The 22,378-nt window shown below is 37.0% G+C and overlaps 1 protein-coding gene across 7 annotated transcripts; it reads right to left on the bottom strand.

The window, feature by feature from the left end:
* Nucleotides 1-1,992: 1,992 nt before the first annotated feature.
* Nucleotides 1,993-15,880, bottom strand: LOC125646252 (uncharacterized protein DDB_G0284459-like). Of its 7 annotated transcripts, XM_048872455.2 has the most exons (11): nucleotides 15,042-15,441; nucleotides 14,127-14,285; nucleotides 11,412-11,511; nucleotides 8,975-10,504; nucleotides 7,524-7,629; nucleotides 7,002-7,080; nucleotides 6,704-6,745; nucleotides 6,253-6,309; nucleotides 4,597-4,742; nucleotides 4,154-4,291; nucleotides 1,993-3,051 (listed from the first exon to the last, which is right to left on the bottom strand). In XM_048872455.2, exons 1-11 carry the CDS (start codon nucleotides 15,054-15,056, stop codon nucleotides 2,811-2,813), a joined length of 2,613 nt encoding a protein of 870 aa, XP_048728412.2. In that variant the 5' UTR covers nucleotides 15,057-15,441; the 3' UTR covers nucleotides 1,993-2,810. The 7 variants fall into 7 exon arrangements, with proteins under 7 accessions (XP_048728412.2, XP_048728415.2, XP_048728413.2 ...); XM_048872458.2 differs by lacking the exon at nucleotides 14,127-14,285 and having other exon boundaries at nucleotides 15,042-15,880; XM_048872456.2 differs by lacking the exon at nucleotides 6,253-6,309 and having other exon boundaries at nucleotides 15,042-15,417.
* Between the last annotated feature and the right edge of the window lie 6,498 nt (nucleotides 15,881-22,378).

Genomic DNA, 22,378 nt, shown 5'->3' with positions numbered 1-22,378 from the left:
TCGATATATCTTTGTGAACTCCACATCTGCTTAGTACTTATAGATGTTATTGAAAATATATATCAACAACTTAATTTTATGACAAACAGGATGGTTTCAGCTCCATCTTCAACTCCCATGTTGAAGTAGCTGTATTCCATAATCAACTGTATATGGTGTTTTTATCTCTCAACTGATTCGATACGCAAGACCTTTTTCTGCGTATGATCAATGATTAGATCAAGACAGGTTATTTGACAAAGACGTTGATGTTACAGGGGTTTCAACAGCCTCGTTTGAAATCAGCTTTTCGCAAATTCTATGGTCGTTATAATGATCTAGTTTGCCAATACATCCTATCATTGGGTTAAATACTGTATGACGTGTTTCATACCGATTGTTTGACCGTTCATGGTTAATTGATTTTGACTACGGATTACTCCGTTTACCTTATCAAGATATAGAGCTCAATGCAGGTGTGACCGGTCGACAGGAGATGTTTATTGCTAGGGACCTGATCCCATCTCTGTTATATCCAGGGGTCCGTGTTTGCCCAACTCCCTGTTTTGTACTGCTTATAGGAGTTATGAGATTGGCCGCTGTTCGTTATGTTTTCCTTTAATTGAGGCTTTAAAAATATTACGAATCACACGGTACAATATATCAGTTTATATGAAATACTTCTCTTGTAGTGTAGATTAAAATATGTGAAATTCATATCCATGACCTTCGCGGTTAGAGTAGGGACAAAATAGATTTGGGAGAAAAGAAAGTGGGGGCAAAATAGGAAGTTAAAGTTTCTAACATTGGAATTTTCAGTGGGGGGAAGGAAGGGTGTTAAACTCCTCTTGTTAAAAGCAACAGAAGTGCTATCTGTCAATTTGACATATTCGTGCAATTGTCCAAAGCTCAAAGTGAACCACTAAAGGCCAAACCACATAAGTTTTGAATGTAGGAAAAATCATTCAAAATGACATTCTGAAAAACAATTAAGGGTACATCGCGTCAAATTTTAAAAGATGAAAGTATCTGCTAGTACGATATATTGAAGTTTGTTAAGCCATAACACCCACCCCCGGACTGGAAGGGGGGGGGGGGGCACGATAAGGGTCTGAAGTTCTTCAATGGTATCTCTAGGGAAGCAATTTTTTTTTTTGAAAAATTGTCCTCAAGAACGAAAAGGAAATCATGGATGAATTGAATATGCAATAATCCTCCTACAGCGTAGAGTGAAAGTTTTCTTGTTAAACCTTGATCCCAAGGGTGTTTCAAGGTGGGACTATGGTAGGCGTTGAAAAAATATGGGAGGGGGGGGGGGTAAACAATCTTCTCAAAAACAAGGGCACAATTGATCAATGTCGTATTCAAAGATCGCCATGCAGTGTATACATGTACATGTACTCAAGTTTGCTTAAACCATTTCTTCCGTATTCTTGGACAAACCCACAATACATAAAGAGGTTCCAAGTTCTACACAAGAATATACAGAATTCCTTTTTGGACAATGTTTCTTTCAAGAATTACATGAATACATTTGAAATTGAATCAATATCGAAATATTCAAATTTAAGGTAGATTCAATTTCCTTCATTACTTGGCCCTGAAACCAAAGTGGGTCCAAAATAGAGGTTTGACGATAATTGAGTCCAAAATAGGGGTTTAACGATTATATTCTTTGCTTGCCAAAGATATCAGTCTTTATCCTGTATAATCACGATGACCCAGGTAAGCTATGTGACCTATGACCTTTTGTTTCAGTGAAACATATGATCTATAAAAAAAGTGTCAAAGAGAATGTTTCACTCACCCTGTTTGAAATTGCTTCTTACTATCTATCAAATGAATGGCGTTCACAAAAACTTGAGGAATGTCGATCATTAGAAAAAAAATACAACACAGCTCCATTTTCATCAAATTTTAAATAACACCACATTATTTTAGAGAACGCATGGTCGTATTACAATCGTCCCCTGGATTTACCTTAGTGGTGTCCACGAAACAAAATTGTTGACATCTTTTGAATAACAAAATTTATTTCATGAAAGAGATTTAACTTGAAAACATCGAACAGGAGAAATGAATTGATACCATTCACTTTATATTGATTTATTCCTTCTGGTAAATACGTGTAAACGATTGACAATTCATTGGACCGTTTATATCACATGGACAGCATTGAAGGGAGACACACCATAATGGGAAAATGTCAGTTCTAGAATCAGAGATCACAAGAAATAGAATAATCATGTCGATATATCTATCGTGGAGAGGTGCAGAGAATGAAGACATGCTATATGGAAATTTCACGTTCTTTTTATCTTTACCGCTATTCAGAGTTGTCGTCCTTGTACCACAATGACATTGAAACGAAGTCGAAAGTTCTAATAAATGCAACATGCGAAATATTTTCAGACGAGTATTTTCTACTCAACCATCTTCTTTTTATTGCGTCATTATTCATACACATGTAATATACATCGTTGTCGAAAAGAAAAACAAATCGAAAATGACGTAGGAAATTTCAACTCTGAATAGGATTGTTAATGATGAAGAAAAAATATAAGAAACGGTACTGAATTAAAATATCACAGATATGCTACACAGATCGTTCAGTCCGAACCTCTTGAATGACTGGTTGATGACCGTGCTTTCATTCAATCTAATATAGTAAACAATATACGATTACCGTGTGAACTGTCTTTTATGCAGAAACAAAATGATAGTTTCTTGTATACAACTAATACATGAGTTTTCCTGAATATCACAGAAATTAAAATCTCGAGGATTGTAACTAACACACAACCACTGTTTTATATGAACACTCAAATCTCTCAGTTGGCTTTCTGCGGTTCCTCGCCATTCAGTCCTTTGACACATTCGTTGATGGCCTTCTTCGAACCTGGTGTGTTTTGAAGGTAAGCAAAATACGCTTTGCGCATGTGCTGGCGATTGGTAGGGTGGATCTCGTCAAGGCGATCCAAATCCATTCTGTAGAAGTCGTTCCTTGTTCGTTTGTAATCCGAGTCCAACTTTTTAGGCGCGTCATGTTTGTACCGACCCATAACTTCTTGTCTGTAATAAAGAATAAAAGATAGATTAGAAAAACATAATCATAGTTGTGTATTTGTTTATCTCTTTGTTTTACGTCCCGTCGAGAATTTCTTACTCATATAGAGACGTCACCAGCTGTAGGTGAAGTATCACAAAGTTAGATCTATGCTATAGGGCTTAAAACCGTTCTTTAACGTAGTAACGCCTGTCGCAGGACTGGACCTCCGTTTTAAGGTAATACAATGTAACTGAAAGACCCGTGACTCTAACTCCTAAATGCCGAGCGTTTGACGAAGGAGCAATCACTACCTATATTTACGTCATAGATTTGACGAGGCCACGGCATGAGCGGGATTAGGATCTGAAGACCTCACGGTCTCAGGAGCGAACGCTCTACCACTGAGCTACCGCATAATCATAGTACAGTAAAATACGCCTATAGCAAAGTACTGGGGATGAACATTTGATTCGTTATCAACGTAATTCGTTATATCCAATAAGTTCATAATATGTTTTAAAACTACACCAACTGTGAATGAAAATCACGTCACTTCAAGCGTGAATTCATTATAAGCTTATTCCCTGTAACCATGTTTTACTTTCAATTAAGTTTCTGGTGTTCAATTATTCATCAAAATGAACGAACTATCTGAATTTCGATACTACACGGTACTTCATTATAATGAATGAACTATTTCCGGGACATGCTTACTACTACCATTACCTGAATTTCGGTACTTCAATATAATGAAAGAACTATTTCCGGAACTTATACTACTACCATTACCTGAATTTCGGTACTTCATTATGATGAATGAACTATTTCCGGGACTTTTACTACTACCATTACCTGAATTTCGGTACTCCATTATAATGAAAGAACTATTTCCGGGACTTTTACTACTACCATTACCTGAATTTCGGTACTTCATTATGATGAATGAACTATTTCCGGGACTTTACTACTACCATTACCTGAATTTCGATACTACACGGTACTTCATTATGATGAATGAACTATTTCCGGGACTTTCACTACTACCATTACCTGAATTTCGATACTACACCGTACTTCATTATAATGAATGAACTATTTCCGGGACATGCTTACTACTACCATTACCTGAATTTCGGTACTTCACTGTACGGGAAACACTTCGTGGCATTTTCTCTGCTGGAGGAGAAGTCAACCACGGGGAACTTTGGCAGCCTTGTGCTGCCTTGTTTTGGTGGCTTTTCTTTCTTTGTTTTCTGCTTTTGGCTGTCAAAGAGATCACAGAACTGAACTTCAGTACTTAAGAAAAGAAGACTGTGAAAATAAGTAGAAATTAGCTTGTTGAGATTTCATAGTTTCGCTGGATGTAAGTTTCTGTATATTGAAACATTAAATATTTTGTGAAAATCTGTTATTGTTTGAAATTCATAGGATGGGTGGGTGGGGGTATTCACGAAAATTGAGCTCCACGATTCTCCAGTTGCCTCTTTCCTATGATACGAGTTGGTTTCTAAGAACTTTCAAAGTAATCAAAATTTTAGAAAGCTTCACTCAATCATAGATATACTGACTCCTTTTGCATTCCTTTTGTCCTGGATTTTCGGGAGGGGGTTTCTAGTCTGGGTAAGAGTTCGCGGTCCATGCGGAGATCTGTCCATGGATCACAAAGGCCAATGGCGGTGTTTCTGCTGACATAACCGTGCTGGGGGTCCTCGGCCTGTAAGAAAATCAACTCACACCATGAATAAAGAGTATCCCATACTAGCAATATTGCTCGATGACCCAGAGTTTAAACTTACGTGTAGGTAGATTTTAAACTATTCTGGTTATACTGTAGAAAGAACCGTCTTTGTAATCAAGTAATATATATGTACTTTGTGAAACATGAATTGGTTAATTGTAGACAGAGGTTTATTATTTTCACTACTCCTTATATAACTTGAATCGACATCTATGAGACAAGCAGCTCCCAGAATAGAGTAAACATATACACGGTCTTTATACAGTCTTTATCATACATATCACAATGTGCTCAAACTTTAAGGGTTGTGATCGCTTTGATCGAATACATCTCAAGATTTTGTACAAATTGTTTTATTCATTTCTTTATCGTGCATGATCGTCAACATTTAAAGTTTCATCACTAAGTAAAAAATAGCAACAAACTTAAATTTAAGGTATTCAATGCATAACGAAAGGAGATTGAACAATTTTGAATGATTTAAGTAAAGGAAAATGTTTATTATCAAATAATGATTGAAGTGAAATAAACCAAATTCACATGACTGGTAAATGATTAGAAGGCAATCATTTTGCACTTGAAACTTTTTGGAAGTAATAAAAACAAGAAAAATCTAATTTTCCAAATATATTTGCTATATATGATTAGTTTTATTTCATATTTTTTAAAAAGAGAAAGCATATGTAACTTTTTACCAAGAGATTTGTATGAAAATGCAACTCCTTTTAAAAATGATTTGATAGAACATGCTCTTCCCATAGATTTCCATGTAAAATTCTAGGTGAAATAAATCAAGCAGCAATCATTATTGTGTAATGTCCTAAGGTGGATTATTTCTATTTAATAAACCCTTCAAAATGATACCATGATTACAAAAATCACACCATCCATTTAATAGATAATAAGATCGTTATACACGAAATACCTTAAGTGGCATGAAAACTTACCACAAGGACTTTTATGCAAATGAAAGCTATGTGATTTGGCGATCAGGTTTTGAAAACGAGATTCCATCAAGAAATGTGATTCATGGTATGATTTATATCAAATAGTGTTAATAGACAGTCACAGTCACAAGTACAGTTAGACAATAGGTGTGCATGAATTTCTCTAACACAAGGTACGTGTAAAGGTATAGGAATATGGGTAGCTAGTCTGGTCACCAAGTTACAGGCGTACAGAGGAATTAAATTTAGAATTTAAAACAAACATATACATGTATTATGCAATAAAACAGTTATGTCATTCACTCTACAAATGACGTAATTCAAAATTATGGAATACTACTCAGAATTAAAGCCCCAAATCCGTTACAACGCATCCGTATTCCCTATCGATGTAAACAAGGTAACACATTGGTTATATTTCCAAAATGACGCCAAAAAACACGATACCGTGCCTTTCCCAAACAAAATTCTGTGCTAAAGTGTGATACAACCAAAATTGAATGTTATATGTGTTGTGATTGGTTGGTGATGAATCTTACATAAAGCTTGCCGCGACTGATTGGTCGACTACGGCTCTGAGGTCGGTCGGCCTCTGGCTGTAAGAATAAAGGCATCATACTACACAACGATTGTAACCGAGACCAGATTTATTATATCTTAGGAGAGCTGTAAATCAAAAAGGGTCCATCTATGTAAACAAATAGGACAAGAAATACAAGAAATTGAAGAAGATGAAAAATCGATTTTTAAAAAAGTGAAACACAAATAGTCAGAACACATAACAAAAACTTCAAGGTACCCCTCACCAGCTACGGCCCACAATCATTTATTTTTTAACTGTATTTCGTAGAATACCTTATTACCAATAACAGAACTATAAGATAAAGAAAGATGGTTGAGTAAATAAACAGTAATTGATAATAAGCGTCCTACAGCATCGTCCCTTAGGACGCAGTTAACAAAATCAAGCATCTAGACATTTGATCTTACAGAGCTTTTTCCGGTTTGTGGGTGGTAAATAGCTTCTTCTTGCTAAAATGTAAATTTTCATGCATACTACAAACAGTAAAAAACTCTGTCTTTAAAGTACTTTTACTGCAAGCTTAAACTAAATCTAGAATCCATTCCATGACACTTTAAACCCTAAAATACAATGTGCATGTATGTGATACATGTATAAAATTTTATTGCAATCTGGCTAAATTGAAATACCCTGAATGCTATGCTGTCAGCGAATGATATAAACTACAAGTAAACTGTTGGTTTACCACAAAATCTGCATACTTACAGCGTCAATAAGGAATCTAGCAACATATGTATTGTAGTAAGGCTCTAGACTAGTCCATACAAAGGGATAGTGTTCTCTCCTGCAAAATATACGATTATATCATGTATTAGGGTTTCAAAATTTTTCGTTGGATACCTATTTTCGTTTTTTTTTCGTGGTTGTGTCGGACCACGAAATCATCTCATCAACGAGCCATGGTTTATGCCCATAAACAAAAAGACATCCAGTGAGTTTCCGCAAAACTACGTATAACCGAAACAGTAGTTCGCAAATGTTTTTCCTTCTTTCTTTTCCCTTTTTTTTCAAATCCACAAAATCTGATGTTCATGAAAATTGAGCACAACACTGTATAATAGTACATGACCGCAAGTGTTAACTATGTGTATTGCTAGTTTTTATTCCTTTAAAATGACATCAAGTCTCAAAAATGAAATTGATCACAATGACTTTTCTAGTATTCGACTTTGATTGATATATTTCAGAATAATCACGATTCATTGATTACATGAAATAGAAACTCACTGTTTTGGCTTCTGGATTTTCGATGATTCATCTCTAAGGCTTTTTTGTAGCCTAGTGAGCTCTGCTCGGAAAAATTCTTTTTGTCTCTTTCGGCCTTCCTCCGATCCTATCATTAGAATAAATGATTATTAAAGGAAAATATGAATTGATGCTGCGAAAGATTGTGCAAAGTTAAATAGAGAACAATGTGTTGCTTATTAAAAATGATTGTTATCATAAAAGACATGTAAAGACCCGTTAATGTGAATTTAAGACAACCAAGTGTCAGTTACAGTTTTCAGTTTCGATTGATGGTCCATTTAAAAATGTGCTTCTTAATGTTGTGCATTCCACATGCAAGTTAGACAACTCTGACTATTCAGGGACATGCTTTTGACAGAGGATTACGTAAAGGAAAAGTGTATTTTCTAAAGAAGTTCCAGATGTGTGAACATTTCTGCTTTCCATTCCATGTGTTCATAAAGACAATTACCTTCTACTAAGTTAGTTCACACATGCATCTTTGAGACTAAGCCCAGTTAGTTTCACAGTATAACAATGCTAAAACAAATGATTAGTATCGTCGAAATAGTGATATACACGTAAACAATGTCATAAATGTGTTAAAATAGGTAAAACTATTGTTTATTTTACAAGACTTCTAAGCAAAATGCATAAAATAACAGTACAAATGCTAGCTTGTTTGAATAAAACAATAATTAGAGCACAACACATGCGCAGCTTCTATGTCACACACCATGGAGAATTCTACCCGTTTTCTTACCCTTCTTAAATTCAACTTTCTTTTTCACGAAATTCTTTCCTAATTTTGAGGGAAGGGGAAACTCAGTTTTTAAAATCATTATTGAAAAATAGGACATGCAACCTGGAAACTAAACTAAAAACTAATAAAATAATGTGTTAATACATGCAACATTGTATTTCGTATAAAGAAGATGATGCTGGTGATATTCAATTATAAAAGACGGTAACTAATTACATTGTGTGATATAATAGCAGTTAATAAATTTTAATGAAGGACTAATATGGAAAGAGGGCATACACAGTTCAGACACCTAAAGCTACAACAAAAGCAGTTAGCCTTATCTATTATTTTACTTACATTACCACGTGACGTCATAGACAACGAATGGACAGTTTTGAACATCAATAATGGTGAGTACACGAGACTAAAATCAAGTGAGTGTTAGAATATGTATGACCGTGAGCAGAATTAGTGAGGTGCTGTTTGAGTAGTTGTGGGTCTACCAGAAATGCATCACACACCCGTCGTACTGAATCCTGACGTCACTGTTCCTTACTACACTTCTAGATTAACCACATAAAGAAATTACTGCTAGCTAATTAAATATAAACTTGGAGCTAGCTACGCTCTATATTTAGAATTTAATAGCAAGAAAAGTCTGGCTGTCTAAATTGCATGCGTGAATGGCTGGATTTTGCTTTGTCACCTAGTCTGGAATGTTGCCGAGCTCCTCCTGGTGTCGTTCGCGGCCTCTGTCTTGACCTTGGAGTATTCATCTGAGACCTTGGAGACTTCATTTGAGCGGAAGACAAAGCTCTTCGAGTTTCACTTGGTCGACTAGTTGGTTGAGCGCTTCTGGTAACAGGCTTTTGTTGGTTCCTGTTAACTTGGGAGGAAGACCTGGGAGAGGGAGATGGATGACTATTTTTCTTTGGTTGTTCTTTTGGTTTGTGTACTGGTTCTTTGTTTACCGGTTCTTTGTTTTCTTTCGCTGGTTCAAGTTTTGGTTCTTCTTCATATTGTGTAGTGTCTTTCACTGAAATATCATCATCGGATTCAGATTCAAACCTTTCTTCTTCATACTCATCTTCGTGAGATTGTGGAATTGATATTTCTTCCTTCTTTCTATTATCAGTGTCTCTGAGATTTTCATCTTCAGATCTCGCTTCTTCTGAATCCTCATCTGAAGATTTTCTATCTTGAAATCGCCATTCATCGCGGTCGTCTTCTTGTTTAATCGCCTGCTTGTTCTCGCCTTTAGGATCTTCTCGCTGAGGATAATTTGTTGAATCTGATTGGTGCTCTTGTCTTGAAGAACTGCCTGGAGGAGATTGATGACCATTGTAATCGGTTTTAGAATCAGCAGATGATTCCTCTGGACTTTGTGTATCGTCTTTTACACTCTTATCTTTGGTTTTGTGTTTTTCACTTGTCTCAGACAATTCATTTGTAGAATACCTATTTTCTGATTTATTAATATCTCCATTACCAGAATCGTTGAACGAAGTTTGATTGTCACGCGACTGTGAAGAATCAACATTTTGTTTCTGACTGTCCTTTACATTTATATCAGGTTTCGATGAAACCTGATCGTCACGTGACTGTGTAGAGTCACTGTTCTGTTCCTTTTGACTTTCCTCCACATCTTTGTTTAGGTCTAGTTTAGGGTTTTGTGGTTCGGTTTTGGATACAGACTGTTCGTTTTCGCTTGTTTTTTCTTTGAAAGAGGAAGTTGAAGTTGTTCTTCTGGTATAGTCAAAACTATATTCCCGCTGATACCCTTTATATTCCCTTTTGGGACTGGACCATAATTTATCTAAAGGAACATAACCATCGTCCTTTTTTTCTTCTGAAGTATTAGTGTCCTCTTTCTTTTCATTCATGTCTTTTTCCGTAGATATGGATTCATTATTTCCCTTATTATCACTGAGTTCTGAATAGTGTTCCCTAGACTTATGTTCTGTTTCAGAATGATTTGCATCTTGATTATCCCCATTAGTTTGTTTGTTAGACGTATCTTTGTCTAAATCCTTATCATTATTTACATCCTCCAAGTCCATGTTATTTGTGTCTCCTACGGATTCCTTTTTTGTAGGATCTATGACATTTGTCTGTGATTCACTACTATCCTCCTCTTTGGCACTATTTGTTAAACCACTTCTATCAGACTTGTCCCTGATTCCTGTGTCTTCGTCAGAGTTTGCATCGTGAGAATCGAAAGTTACTTTTCGCGCACCTGTTATTAATCAAATCATCGTTTCCAATATAAATTATTTAAAAGTGAACAATGACAAATTAGCATCTTTAGTAGCACATATGTATTCAATATATCGTGAGTCCTATACAGAATGATACAAAATAATTTGCCATACAAATGTGACTTAAACAAATAGGTTATCAGATCGTTAGTTAACATATGAATGGATGCATGCGTATGGTAAATAGCTAAGAAAAGTATATTACCTTGCCACACTTCATATATTTATCTGAAAAGTATTGCTATAAATCGAAGTGACCAGTACGCATGCGTGATGCATTTCTCGAAGACGATTAATTTCCATTTTGAATATCATACTTTTTCCATACCCCATCCTCATCATTATTAGTCTGCGAAACGACCTTGTCGTATGGGTGTGCATAAACTACACGCAGTTGTAGTTACACTGGTAGTAGTACATGTAGCAATGATTTATAATACCAATAGGAGCCGGTTCTCAAAGATATACCCTGGTTGTTGCAAGACCTTCAGGTGCAAATATGATTATTCATCATGCATTATACATTCATTAATCATCTACCTGACCTATGGTCAATGAAATGGTTACTTACGACAAATCCGTCTTTCGTATTATTAGTCAGTCGTTTACAAATCACAGTGCACTACTTACATATTGTTAGTGTGAAGCCAAATGAACACATGCACTTCGTGAAAATCTAAGTTTATAGTGAATTTAATTTTCCTCTAATATTTTCATATTCATACGTTATATCTTAAGTTGCAATAGCCCATTTGTTACTGATTATGGCCGACACTCCTTTAACGCTATAATATCAAGCACGAAATCACAATTACAGTTAATTAATTAAATATCACAATTACAGTAAATTAATTATGCAGAAGTTGCTTAATGCGACATATTTACCCGTGTCGTCATCCCTAGCTTTGTCGTCGTCTGCGGCCTCCTGTTCGTCGTTTGGTTCGTCTGTTGCTCTCTTCTGCTCCTGGATGTCGTCCTTTTCCTTCTGTTAAATGAACATCGTGAATCAGATAAAAGGAGAGAAATTATATCATGTTGTTAGGTTAAATACTGTTTAACGTGTTTCATGAAAAGTGAAGATAACGAACAGTGATCAATTTCATAACTCCTATTAGGAAATCAAAATAAGAAATTGGGCAAACAAGGACCCCTGGGCATACAAAGGTGTGATCAGGTGCCTAGGAGGAGTAAGTATCCCCTGTTGACCAGTTATACCCGCCGTGACCCTTCTGTCTTACCAATTGTTAGGCCGTCCTTTACATACTAATTTTGACTATAAATTACTTCGTTTTACCTGATCAAGGTATAGCGCTCAAGGGCTCTTCCTAGGCACCTAGTCCCATCTCTGGTGTGTCCAAGGGTCCGTGTTTGCCATACTCTTAATTTTGCATTCTTTATAGGAATTATGAGATTGATCACTGTTCATCATTTCACTTTTCATCATCACAAACCTGGGACTATTTCTAAATTAATCAGCCTTACATTTCTCTACTGTTCTGCAATCATTAAAATGATTAAATACGTCCACATACATAAGGGTATTACAATTACAAAGTGCTGCGAAATCCAACGTGGGTATCGAGTCTTTTACCCCAATATGCTCAGGGTATATTCATTTACAGGCTTTAATCTTCCGATCTTTTATCCTGAGCTTTCAACAGAAAGTTATGACTGCTGCTGCAATGTATTCAATAACCTAAGCACACACTGAATACACTAAAATGATTGTTTGGTAAATTGTGTGAAACAATAGACTGGTGAAACACTTTCCTTGGGTCCAGATCCTTTAGGGGCCAAACTACATGCAATTTTAAAGAAATGCTGACTGCATACGTCCTATAAGAACTCCGAAAATTGCTTTACTATGTACAAAAATTACAATTTAACAAATATTGATGACATCACAATGATAACGGTACTAGTGTGTTGTCTGACTGTGGCTGTGGAGACCGCGTAGTTAGTGGAGTCAATAAATGGGTTACTTGACTAATTTACCTAATCTATGACATTGATTCATTAATACTTTCAGAGTTCCAACTACAGTAAACAACTTCATTCTCTCTTTTTTGCACATTTTTAATTGAATGATTAAGAATGTATGAATAAAACGGAAAACAGCTAATGAGTCCCGATAATGAGTCGAGCCTTATCTGGCATCGAGAGAAACTTTCATCGGTATAGAAGACAAAAACAGAATAATTGATATCCAGCAAATAGTTACAGTGTATTCAAACAATGCTTTTATTACGAAACAAACATGGCAACATGGTACATATAAAAGATTGGGCACAAAACATCCAGAAATAGTCAGTTTTTGGCAATGCTTTGACTGTATTTCAAACAGAAGCGACGCTTCTTCAATACGTCAGTTGAAACATTGCCTAGTAAAACCTATAGGGATGTTTTAAAATTCAAAATTATGATAGTGTGTCCTTTAGATTTTTTTTTACAATCTAACTAATGAGAGTGTGATATGACTTACAAATCATATTTTTCAAATTATGAATAATATTTGCTGGGTCTTAACTGTAGAAGTGGCTCCAGATATTACAAACCGTGCTTAATACAGGTGAACTATCGAATCCGACTTCCAGGGCTTACCAAACGATAGCTGGTTCGCCATCTTTGTTTACATCTTCGCGTGCAATAACGTTTAACAATGATAATTGTACTCGGAGAGTTTAGGTACAGATCCTATTATTCCTTGAAAAGTTGGTGTTCAAGAATGACCCAAGTATTCCGCGCTAATTTTTCCTAGAATATAGGAATATTTTATCAATAAGAAATCATCATCGGCCATATTATAATAGAGCATACTGCTGTTCAAAGATCTATATTGATTTCCAATAGATTTGCTTACATTTGATTTTTGTTGTTGTGTTATGCATATCATGAGTTAATGAATTGTAACCTCGTGAGTTTCAAAAAGGTTGTATTGGAACCCTTATATGCTGTATTGTATACGAATATGTAATAATACATGTCTATATTAAAATCACTTTACATGTGTAAATTCTCTCTCTCTCTCTCTCTCTCTCTCTCTCTCTCTCTCTCTCTCTCTCGAAATATTAGAATGAAACAGTTTACTTATTGTGTTTCGCATCCATAACATAAACCCCCTGCTTCAACAGAAAGCGACGTTTCAAATTCAGAAACACGCACCTTCGTTGCACGAAACTTTTGATGGTTTTTAAATTCATTTTTCTGAACACCCGCTGACAGCGATTATTTACATAAAGGATCAATTCATCTACACATCATGCTTAAACACCCAGCAGAGACGTTCTAACAGCTCAATAATTGACACCATTATTGGTACATAGAAATTGGTCACTACTTCTAAAACAATTAGTCAATGTTTTCCTTTGAGTAAACACTGTATCACGCAACTATACAGACTGTACCTGCTACAATTACATTCGGTGTGAATTAGTCAATAACACTTTTTCAATATTAAATGCAAAGTGAATGTGACTTTATTGGACAATTTGGAGCTTTTTTGTTTGGACCAAAGTGTGCTGTGTAAAAGAGTTGCGTCATGGAATACCCATTGAGGTGACACTGTGGTGACGTTATACTTGTTAGGGTCAAGCATTCTACCGTTTTTTCGGGTTTTGCTGCAGGCGCTGTTGATTTTTGAGGAGCTGGCTCCTCCTTTTGAGGAGGCTCCTTTTGAGGTGGGCTTTCTTCTGTTTTCGTGTTTGATTCGTTTTTAGAATCAGAAATTTCTTCCTGGGGAACGCTGTCTTCTTTATCCATCTTTAATTCAAAGCAAACATTGAATCCTTTTTATGCAATATTAAGACTTGTCGAAATTTTCCACCATTCAGAGAGTTGCATATTTGGCGAAAGACAACCTCATAAAGTGGAGTAAGAAATGTGACATGTTCTATTCAATTGCCGTACAAATATAGACAGTATTACCATCAATCAAATACACAAAGCATTTCAATTTTGCAATAAAATTGTTTATAGTTGTTCTTTCATAATCTTGAGCATTCTATTTAAATAAATCTCTCAAATCTTTTATTTCAGTTAATGCTAACCCTAGAAAAAAGATTTAAATGCCTCTATTCGCGACCCATTAAAAATAGAAACCTTGATACCTGTACATAAAGCTATAATTTGATGGTTACAACCACTAAAATATATTTATAGCAAGCAAAAACAAAAATAAAATTGTGCAAAGGATGACATGTTTGTCATAATTTTTCAAAATTTAAAATTTTCACAAGAAAAAAAAAATTATAAATATACAAGGGTATTTGCACCGAAACAGAAAATATGTTCAAGCACAAAATATTTAGACCTTATATCCCGATCCGTGTGATTTATACTTCCTAAAGTAAACAACTCGTACATGACTCTCGATTGACTGCTTTAGGAGACCTTCGCTACACATGTACCCCGTTGTTTGACTATCGGAGATACAAAGTAAACTCCCGTTATATTGCACTTTGACATCGTGTTTCTCTGGATTATCTGAACAAGGGCTAACTTTACTTCAACACTTACCTCGGTATCCGACATTGTGGCAGTTTCACAGTTTTTCTAATATCCTCTCCAAAGTTCTTATATTATTTTCTTCTTAGCGTGTCACAAATACCATGATCGAGCAGGTAGCGTCACGTCGCCTAGGAGACATTGGGAACGGAACACTCAAGAAACAGTACCGTTGATTGGTTTAGATTTATATTTAAAAGCCACCACTGTTTGATTTTTATTTTAACCCGAGTATACGGCCATCTAAAACGGGATTTTAAATTAACAAAGATCGCCCTGTTAAAAGATTGGTGTAATTAAAGATTGAACTGTTAACAAGTAATCATGTTGAAAGATCACACTTACGGGTGCAAATTTTTAACAGTATTCCTATTCATTCATAAAAAAGCTGTTGAATTTGAAAAATGGTCATTTTAATTCTAGCTCTGTATAAAACATACGCGTGTGGTATATAAAACGATAGCAGTTCAATTTAATCTGAATTTATATATTTCATTGATTTCCCTAGCTCTCAAATCTCCTAGCTGTCTCTTTGTTCTTTTCAAGGTGTCTCTGTAGATAAGCACTTAAAATCGATCAACTTTATATTTCAGTTCGTTACCTTAATCCGAATACAAAACACCGCCATATATAATAGTCGGAAACTTTCAAAATAGGAATCAATTTTCTCTTATCAAAATGAAATGGAGTACAGGAGCTTTTAAATACGAAAATTCAGAAAAATTTCGACCGGAGCGCATCATAAAAGCGTACCCGCACAAATATTTCCCATCGATAATTTGCTTTTAAGATGAGTATAATTGTATCCTTAAAAGAGTCATTAATTCCATCCCCTTTTAACAGTGTATACATGTATACACATCTAGTCACGATATGCCGTTTTAGACATTTAAATTGGGGAAAAAACGTCACATATGCATGAAAATATAATTGATCACCCGGTAAATGCTAAATTTACTGATCTAAAAATATAATTATGCATAAAACGTGTACTTTTAAATATCCGTATGTAATTTCATCTATATACAATGTACCTTTGCAATAGATAACATGATTTTGAAAACAAGATTACTTTGCTAAACGAACATTTAGATTTTAAAAGAAAAATGAACGATGTATTTCAGACATTCTCGTTCACTTTTTACAGATGTGCCGAATTAATGCTTCTGTGTATACAATACAAGGTAATCAGTTTAAAACTTTTGTAATACTTTATTAATAATTCCTAATACTTTCGTTTGATTCGAACGATTTCTAACTAACGAAACTGAACTATCCATGGGTACCGACCCCCATGCTTCCCAGGGGCAGATCTAGACAATTTTGAAAGGGGAGATACCCAAGTTTGTAAGTTTTCTTCTCAGAAGGGGTTGGGTGATTAAAGACCCCAAAATGGGTGAAATTACCATTTTTGTTTTAAATTTTCAACCAAGGTGTGTTTGTGGGGGTAAAAAACCCTATAGATTCGCCCCTGCTTTCCTCCCCTCCCCAGAATCAGTTGGTAATGCGTTCGTTTCGTTGGTCATCGTGCTTTGCTTTCTATGCTATAGGTAGAAAACCTTTAATATATGAGATTATTATATTCAGCACGATTACTGGTCCTCCGATCCATAATGAAACAAGGGTGTCAGAATGTTTGATATATGATCTTGATTAAAAGCCTCGCAGTCCATGCCCTCATGTATTTTCAAATTCTTGATTGAATTTGGTTCACAGAGTACGCATTTTCATTTCATAAATACCTACCCCGATTGGCATGTGCAAGGATTCACGTGACAGCATTTCACACATCTCGGACGTATTCGTTATGTAATGATATTGAAATTCGTTTCTCATGTTACAAAAGGGATGCCTAGGCTACCTAACGACTCACGCAACAGGGAAGTGAAGTTATTGTCGACTGAAAAACACTTTTAAGACACGTTGTGACAAGATCTCTGAGTGACAACACGTCTCTAGAAACGCCCTAGACGTCCTGGTACAATTACCGACCGCACTCGAACTGGCCGATCGAATGTTACAACACCTTGTCAGGATCATTTCGTGAAGTTGCAGCACTTGTGTAGCCGGTTTAGAACTGCACACAAAACCTGTAAATGGGGAGGGGGCACATGATCCAGGAATAAGTTGAGATACTGTGCTGAGACGTTTCTGCTCCTATGACAACATTAATCGTCATCGACGTGATGTCAGACTACAATGGTTGCGACGAAACGACATCGTCCAAATGTACCTGTGGTATTTATTCCACTATCTTTACATATACATGGGTTCCACAAATTTAACTGCTCTGCCTGCCGCCGGTCTTCAACTTCCGGTAGGTCCTGCTGAACGTCTACCACACTCCATAACCGCGGGAAATCTCTGCATTCTGCAGGAAGTCACTTCTCTGTAATATGGGACTAAACGACTCGCACTAGGGAAGACTCCCCAGATACTAACACCCCCTCGTTTTCTCCGAAGGACGAAGAAATGGGTTTAACCTATGGTCAAGGTGAGTGAGACACGCCCTCTCAGAGGAACTATCCGAGGACGCCGGACAGGGATCCGACAGGAAAGGTTCGGGTCCATGTCTCGAAAAGAAATAACTGGGACTATTCTAATCCCACCCCGGTGTGAGCCAGGGCGAGCCCTAAGTCGCACATCCCCTAACTGAAAAGGATCAATAGACCCTCCCGCCAGGTCTGAACCCAGGTGGGAGTCATCGTAACCTGATGCCCCTGAGCTATCGGACTTGGGTCCTGAATGAGCCATGTACCATAAGGTTTCTCTTAAGTCCAACTCCGCCCCTTGAGTACAACCTGGGAACCCGAGTTCTCGGAATACATAGTCCCAAGACGCTCCGCTAGCTGAGGCACTGTGACCGTCCAGAACACCTTCACCAGACCCACATTGAGTAAGACCATCAGCTGGGGCTTCAACCACGCTGATTTCCTCAACAATTTTAGTTGACTCGAGGGGGAAATCTCCCCCGCTGTCCGATTTAGACTTCTCTGAATTTGTCCAAGTTCCAGGACAAGTTAAGAGGGCAATATCATCAACTTCCTTTATAAACCTGTTGATCTTAGCCCCTGCCTCTATGTGGGGATCGGCCACACTGCATGCATTCTGACTAAATCTGGCGCCAGTACCCATGGTTCGGCCTCCTAGGCTTTCCCTATCACACTGCCTCCCGAGATGGACACTTTCTAATCCGAGGCATTGATAATGCTTGCCATCGCTGTCCTCTCCCCAGCATGGTAAATGTGTGATACCAAAAGATGTCCTAGAGCTGTAATCCGGGCTGATTACAAAGTCTTCCAACAATGAAAGGGACACAGGGTGACTGAGGCAGTCTTCGTCAAGGAAACTTGGGCCTCCTGTTTCTCCCTAGGACGTCATGGGGACCGTCTCCTTTCCCATGGTCATGGTATCATGCTCAAGGTCCAAATGACCTTTCTGTTGATGTAGAAACTCCATGCCATGCAACATCTGGTGCAGTGGAGCCACATACAAGTCGACATTGTACTCTCCATCACTTAAGCGTACTCCTACGGGACCAATAATGAGTCCACTCTCCCTGACATTCTCCCCCGCCTGCACTATGGTAACATATTGCTTAATGGGCGGCTTGGGGTGTGTCTCTTCATAAACCTGGGTGGAGAGAACACTAACGTCTGCACCAGTGTCCACCACAGTCTGTAGTCGCACTTCTTGGACTACCATCTCGACCATAAACCCGGTGTTCGGGCGTATCTGCCCGATGGGCGCAGCCAGATCTCCACGGGGTCCCCTAGCATGCGACAGGGCATGCTCTCTGTTCCCTCCTCAGCATGGCCACAAACCACCTCCAGTCAGCCTTCCTCCTTGCGCTAGGAAAGTTCCTGTGCCGTTGCTGGCTCCGGGCATACTGTGGGCCCTCGGTCCACGGCCGCCGCCTCCTGAACATGTCAGTCCTCCCGATCCGACAAGTCTCACGAATCCTACTGAGAGTCCTTCCCATTCCCCTGGTTCGCTGCACAAATGCGATAACGTTGTAATGTATGTTAAATAACTTGTGATGTTTATCTAATACCTTATGATATATGTTCAATATCTTGTGATGTATTGTGAATATTTTGTGATGTATATTCTATATCTTGTGGTGTATATCTGATAATCTTGTGATGTATTTTCCATATCTTGTGATGTTTGAAAGGTGAAAATAACGAACAGTGATCAATCTCAAGACTTCTATAAGCAATGCAAGATAGAGAGCTGGGAAAACATAGACCCTTGGGTATACATGTACCAGAGGTAGGATCAGGTGTCTAGGAGGAGTAAGCATCCCCTGTCGACCGGTCACACCTGCAGTGAGCCCTATATTTTGATCAGGTAAACGGAGTTATCCGTAATCAAAATCATTGTTCCAAGAACGACCTAACAATCGGTATGAAACTCGTCAGACAGCATTTGACCCCATGGTAGGTTGCGTTGGCAAACAAGATCGTTATAACGACTATAGTATGCAAGGTGAAGATAACGAACAGCGATCAATCTCATAACTCCTACAAGCAATACAAAATAGATAGTTGGGCAAACACGGACCCCTGGACACACCAGAGGTGGGATCAGGTGCCAAGGAGGAGTAAGCATCCCCTGTTGACCGGTCACACCCGTCGTGAGCCCCATATCCTGATCAGGTAAACGGAGTTATCCGCAGTCAAAATCAGTGTGCCAAGAATAGAATTTGCAATATGCTGACATTAAACGAAACTGTTGAAACTCCTGCACCATCAACTTGTTTGTCAGTAGCCTGACTCGATTTTAAAACTGATCATTCGCAGACCAAGCTTTTGCGTATCGAATAAGATGAAAAGATATAAACACCATGAATTATGATTTAGGTGATGATCATATCATATTGCATTGTTTAACTATTGAATAACATTTTTGTTTTCTCTGTATATATTTTTTCAATGACAATTGTGTGTTGCATGTATTAGGTTATAAGGATAAGAACCCGTAAGTTGTACGAACTTGCTTCTCATCCTTTTGTATATATTATATAGACATTTAATCACTATGACCATTTTGACCCCACCCTGACACCAAAATACTTAGCCTGGGATCATGAAAATTACAATTTTGGATAAGGGTTTCCTGCTCCATTCAGTTTCAATTTCATATCATTATCATTAAAGAAGGCGTTACTCTTGCATCAACGGATACGTTCGTTATTTCCAACAATGAAAATTGTCCTTACTTTAACAGAACGCTGTTGTGTCATATTATCCACAATGCAATTATTTCACATACATCTAAAGATTATCGATCATACATCACAAGATATTGAACATACATCACAAGATTACCGAACATGCATCACAAGATACAGTATACACATCACAAGATTATCGACTATACACATATATATTATAGTGTTATTGAACTTATATGGGTGAATATTGGCACGAGTTGGCTGTGAAAATGCACGAGCTTGCGAGTGCATTTTGACAGCCAACGAGTGCCAATATTCACCTATATAAGTTCAATAACCCTTTTATTATATAGCTACAGTATTTAGTTGTTAAATTATATCCCTTTTCACTCAAAATACTCCAAAATAGACGAGAATTCATCAATATTGGCATCTAAGGTGAAATGTGCAATATCGGCATGCATTTCTTAACTGTTCAATATTTGACCCGTCATTAATGCATGAAGCAAAGTGATTTTGTGAATGGGGAAATTATAATTTATGTACAGTAAAAATTTGCTTAAGTAAATATCGAATACCGGCTCTGTCAAATTCGGAGGAACGCCGTCTGCCAGTTTGGCTTGTTTACGTCGTTACGGTAACGTCAATATTGAACGCTCATACTCGGAATGTTTCGGGCGCATACAATTTACGCAATGCAAAGTTAGCGTTCAATAAATTCTCAGGATATTGAACGCCAACATTCTCTAGATTTTACGCAGATTTTATAATAGACTATTTATTAGTTATATAATAATATAAGATATTGAACATAAATCTCAAGATCATTGAACATACATCACAAAATTATCGAATATACATCACATGATATAGAATACACATCACAAAATATTGAACATGCATCACAAGATATTGAATATACATCACAAAATTATCGAATATACATCACAAGATATAGAATACACATCACAACATATTGAACATGCATCACAAGATATTGAATATACATCACAACATTATCGAATATAGCAACGTTTTACTCGCCATAGCCGAAGCTAACGAACGTAAATTTCCGGACATGTATTAGGAAGGACTGCTACGAGATTCGGTGAAGCTTACAAAACCGGTGTGGTCATCTTTGACGGAAATTTGACAGCTCAACTGAACATCTACATTGTTCTGCAACCTGACAAGCCGCTTGTCTGTCAATCTCTACCCAAAGTTATCGTTCCTTACTCTCACATATAAGGAACGATAACCCTGGGTAGAGATCGTTTGTAGATCTATGCATGCGTGGAACATGTTTGATCGACGCATTTGAACGCGTCCAAATTCACCAGAGACTCTACCCGCCAGGCACTTCTGGAAGAGTGGCAGAACATGTAAATAGTACAAATAAACAGTGAAAGGAACTCTATATGCATCTCAGAATTCGAGCAGGAACAAATACGTCCGTGAAGTAGGTACATGCCAATGGCTATCACCTCCAAAGCTCCAGTCTTCCCATTTGTCGCCAAAGTGATGATAGTTAACTCTGAATTCATTGTGTTATCCAATAGATTATAGATGTGCATCTTATATTAGTTGTAAATATTAAACGATATATTTGAATGAAATAACAAAAATCTTACCGAGAATTGGAAGTTCGGGGGGGGGGGGTGTATACAATAGTTCTTCTATCATAAGTTTGTCTCACCATCAAACAAATCAATTTTTCAATCCGCTTTTAATTAAAACGTTGATTTCATTTAAAAAAAAAAAAATTAAAAATTCATTTTTCTTATTGTAAGCAAAAAAACGTGTAAGTTTTTCATTAAAGCTGTATGACCCGATGTTCATGTATTATTTTTGTACATAGTTACTTTAAAGCAGATTCATTACTTTATAAAGTTATTAACTTTCCCTTAATTACATGCTTGAAAACATCTGCATGTAAAAGAAAACAGTGCGAATATTATTTAGAAAGTAAATATGGTGGCTACATATATAAATCATCCCAGAATAAACGTCTATAAATAGACCCACGCGCGTCAGGGGAATCCCAACATGATGTATTAACTCATACGCAACTGTATAGTTTAAAGGCTGAAAGAGCTTAAAACAACGAATTACTGAGAGGTATTTGATATTTTTATTTCTATTAAACTTATGGTACGGTACTGTTATAACA

Source organism: Ostrea edulis, chromosome 6 (assembly GCF_947568905.1).
Source record: "Ostrea edulis chromosome 6, xbOstEdul1.1, whole genome shotgun sequence".
NCBI lineage: Eukaryota > Metazoa > Mollusca > Bivalvia > Ostreida > Ostreidae > Ostrea > Ostrea edulis.
The sequence above is the reverse complement of the archived record's forward strand: the minus strand, read 5'-3'. Positions and strand labels throughout refer to the sequence as shown.

Coding starts and splice junctions, on each gene's coding strand:
- LOC125646252 (XM_048872455.2), bottom strand. Junction 11,512..14,126: donor CAGCAAAACCCGAAAAAACG/GTAGAATGCTTG, acceptor TTCATTTAACAG/AAGGAAAAGGACGACATCCA. Junction 10,505..11,411: donor AGCTAGGGATGACGACACGG/GTAAATATGTCG, acceptor GATTAATAACAG/GTGCGCGAAAAGTAACTTTC.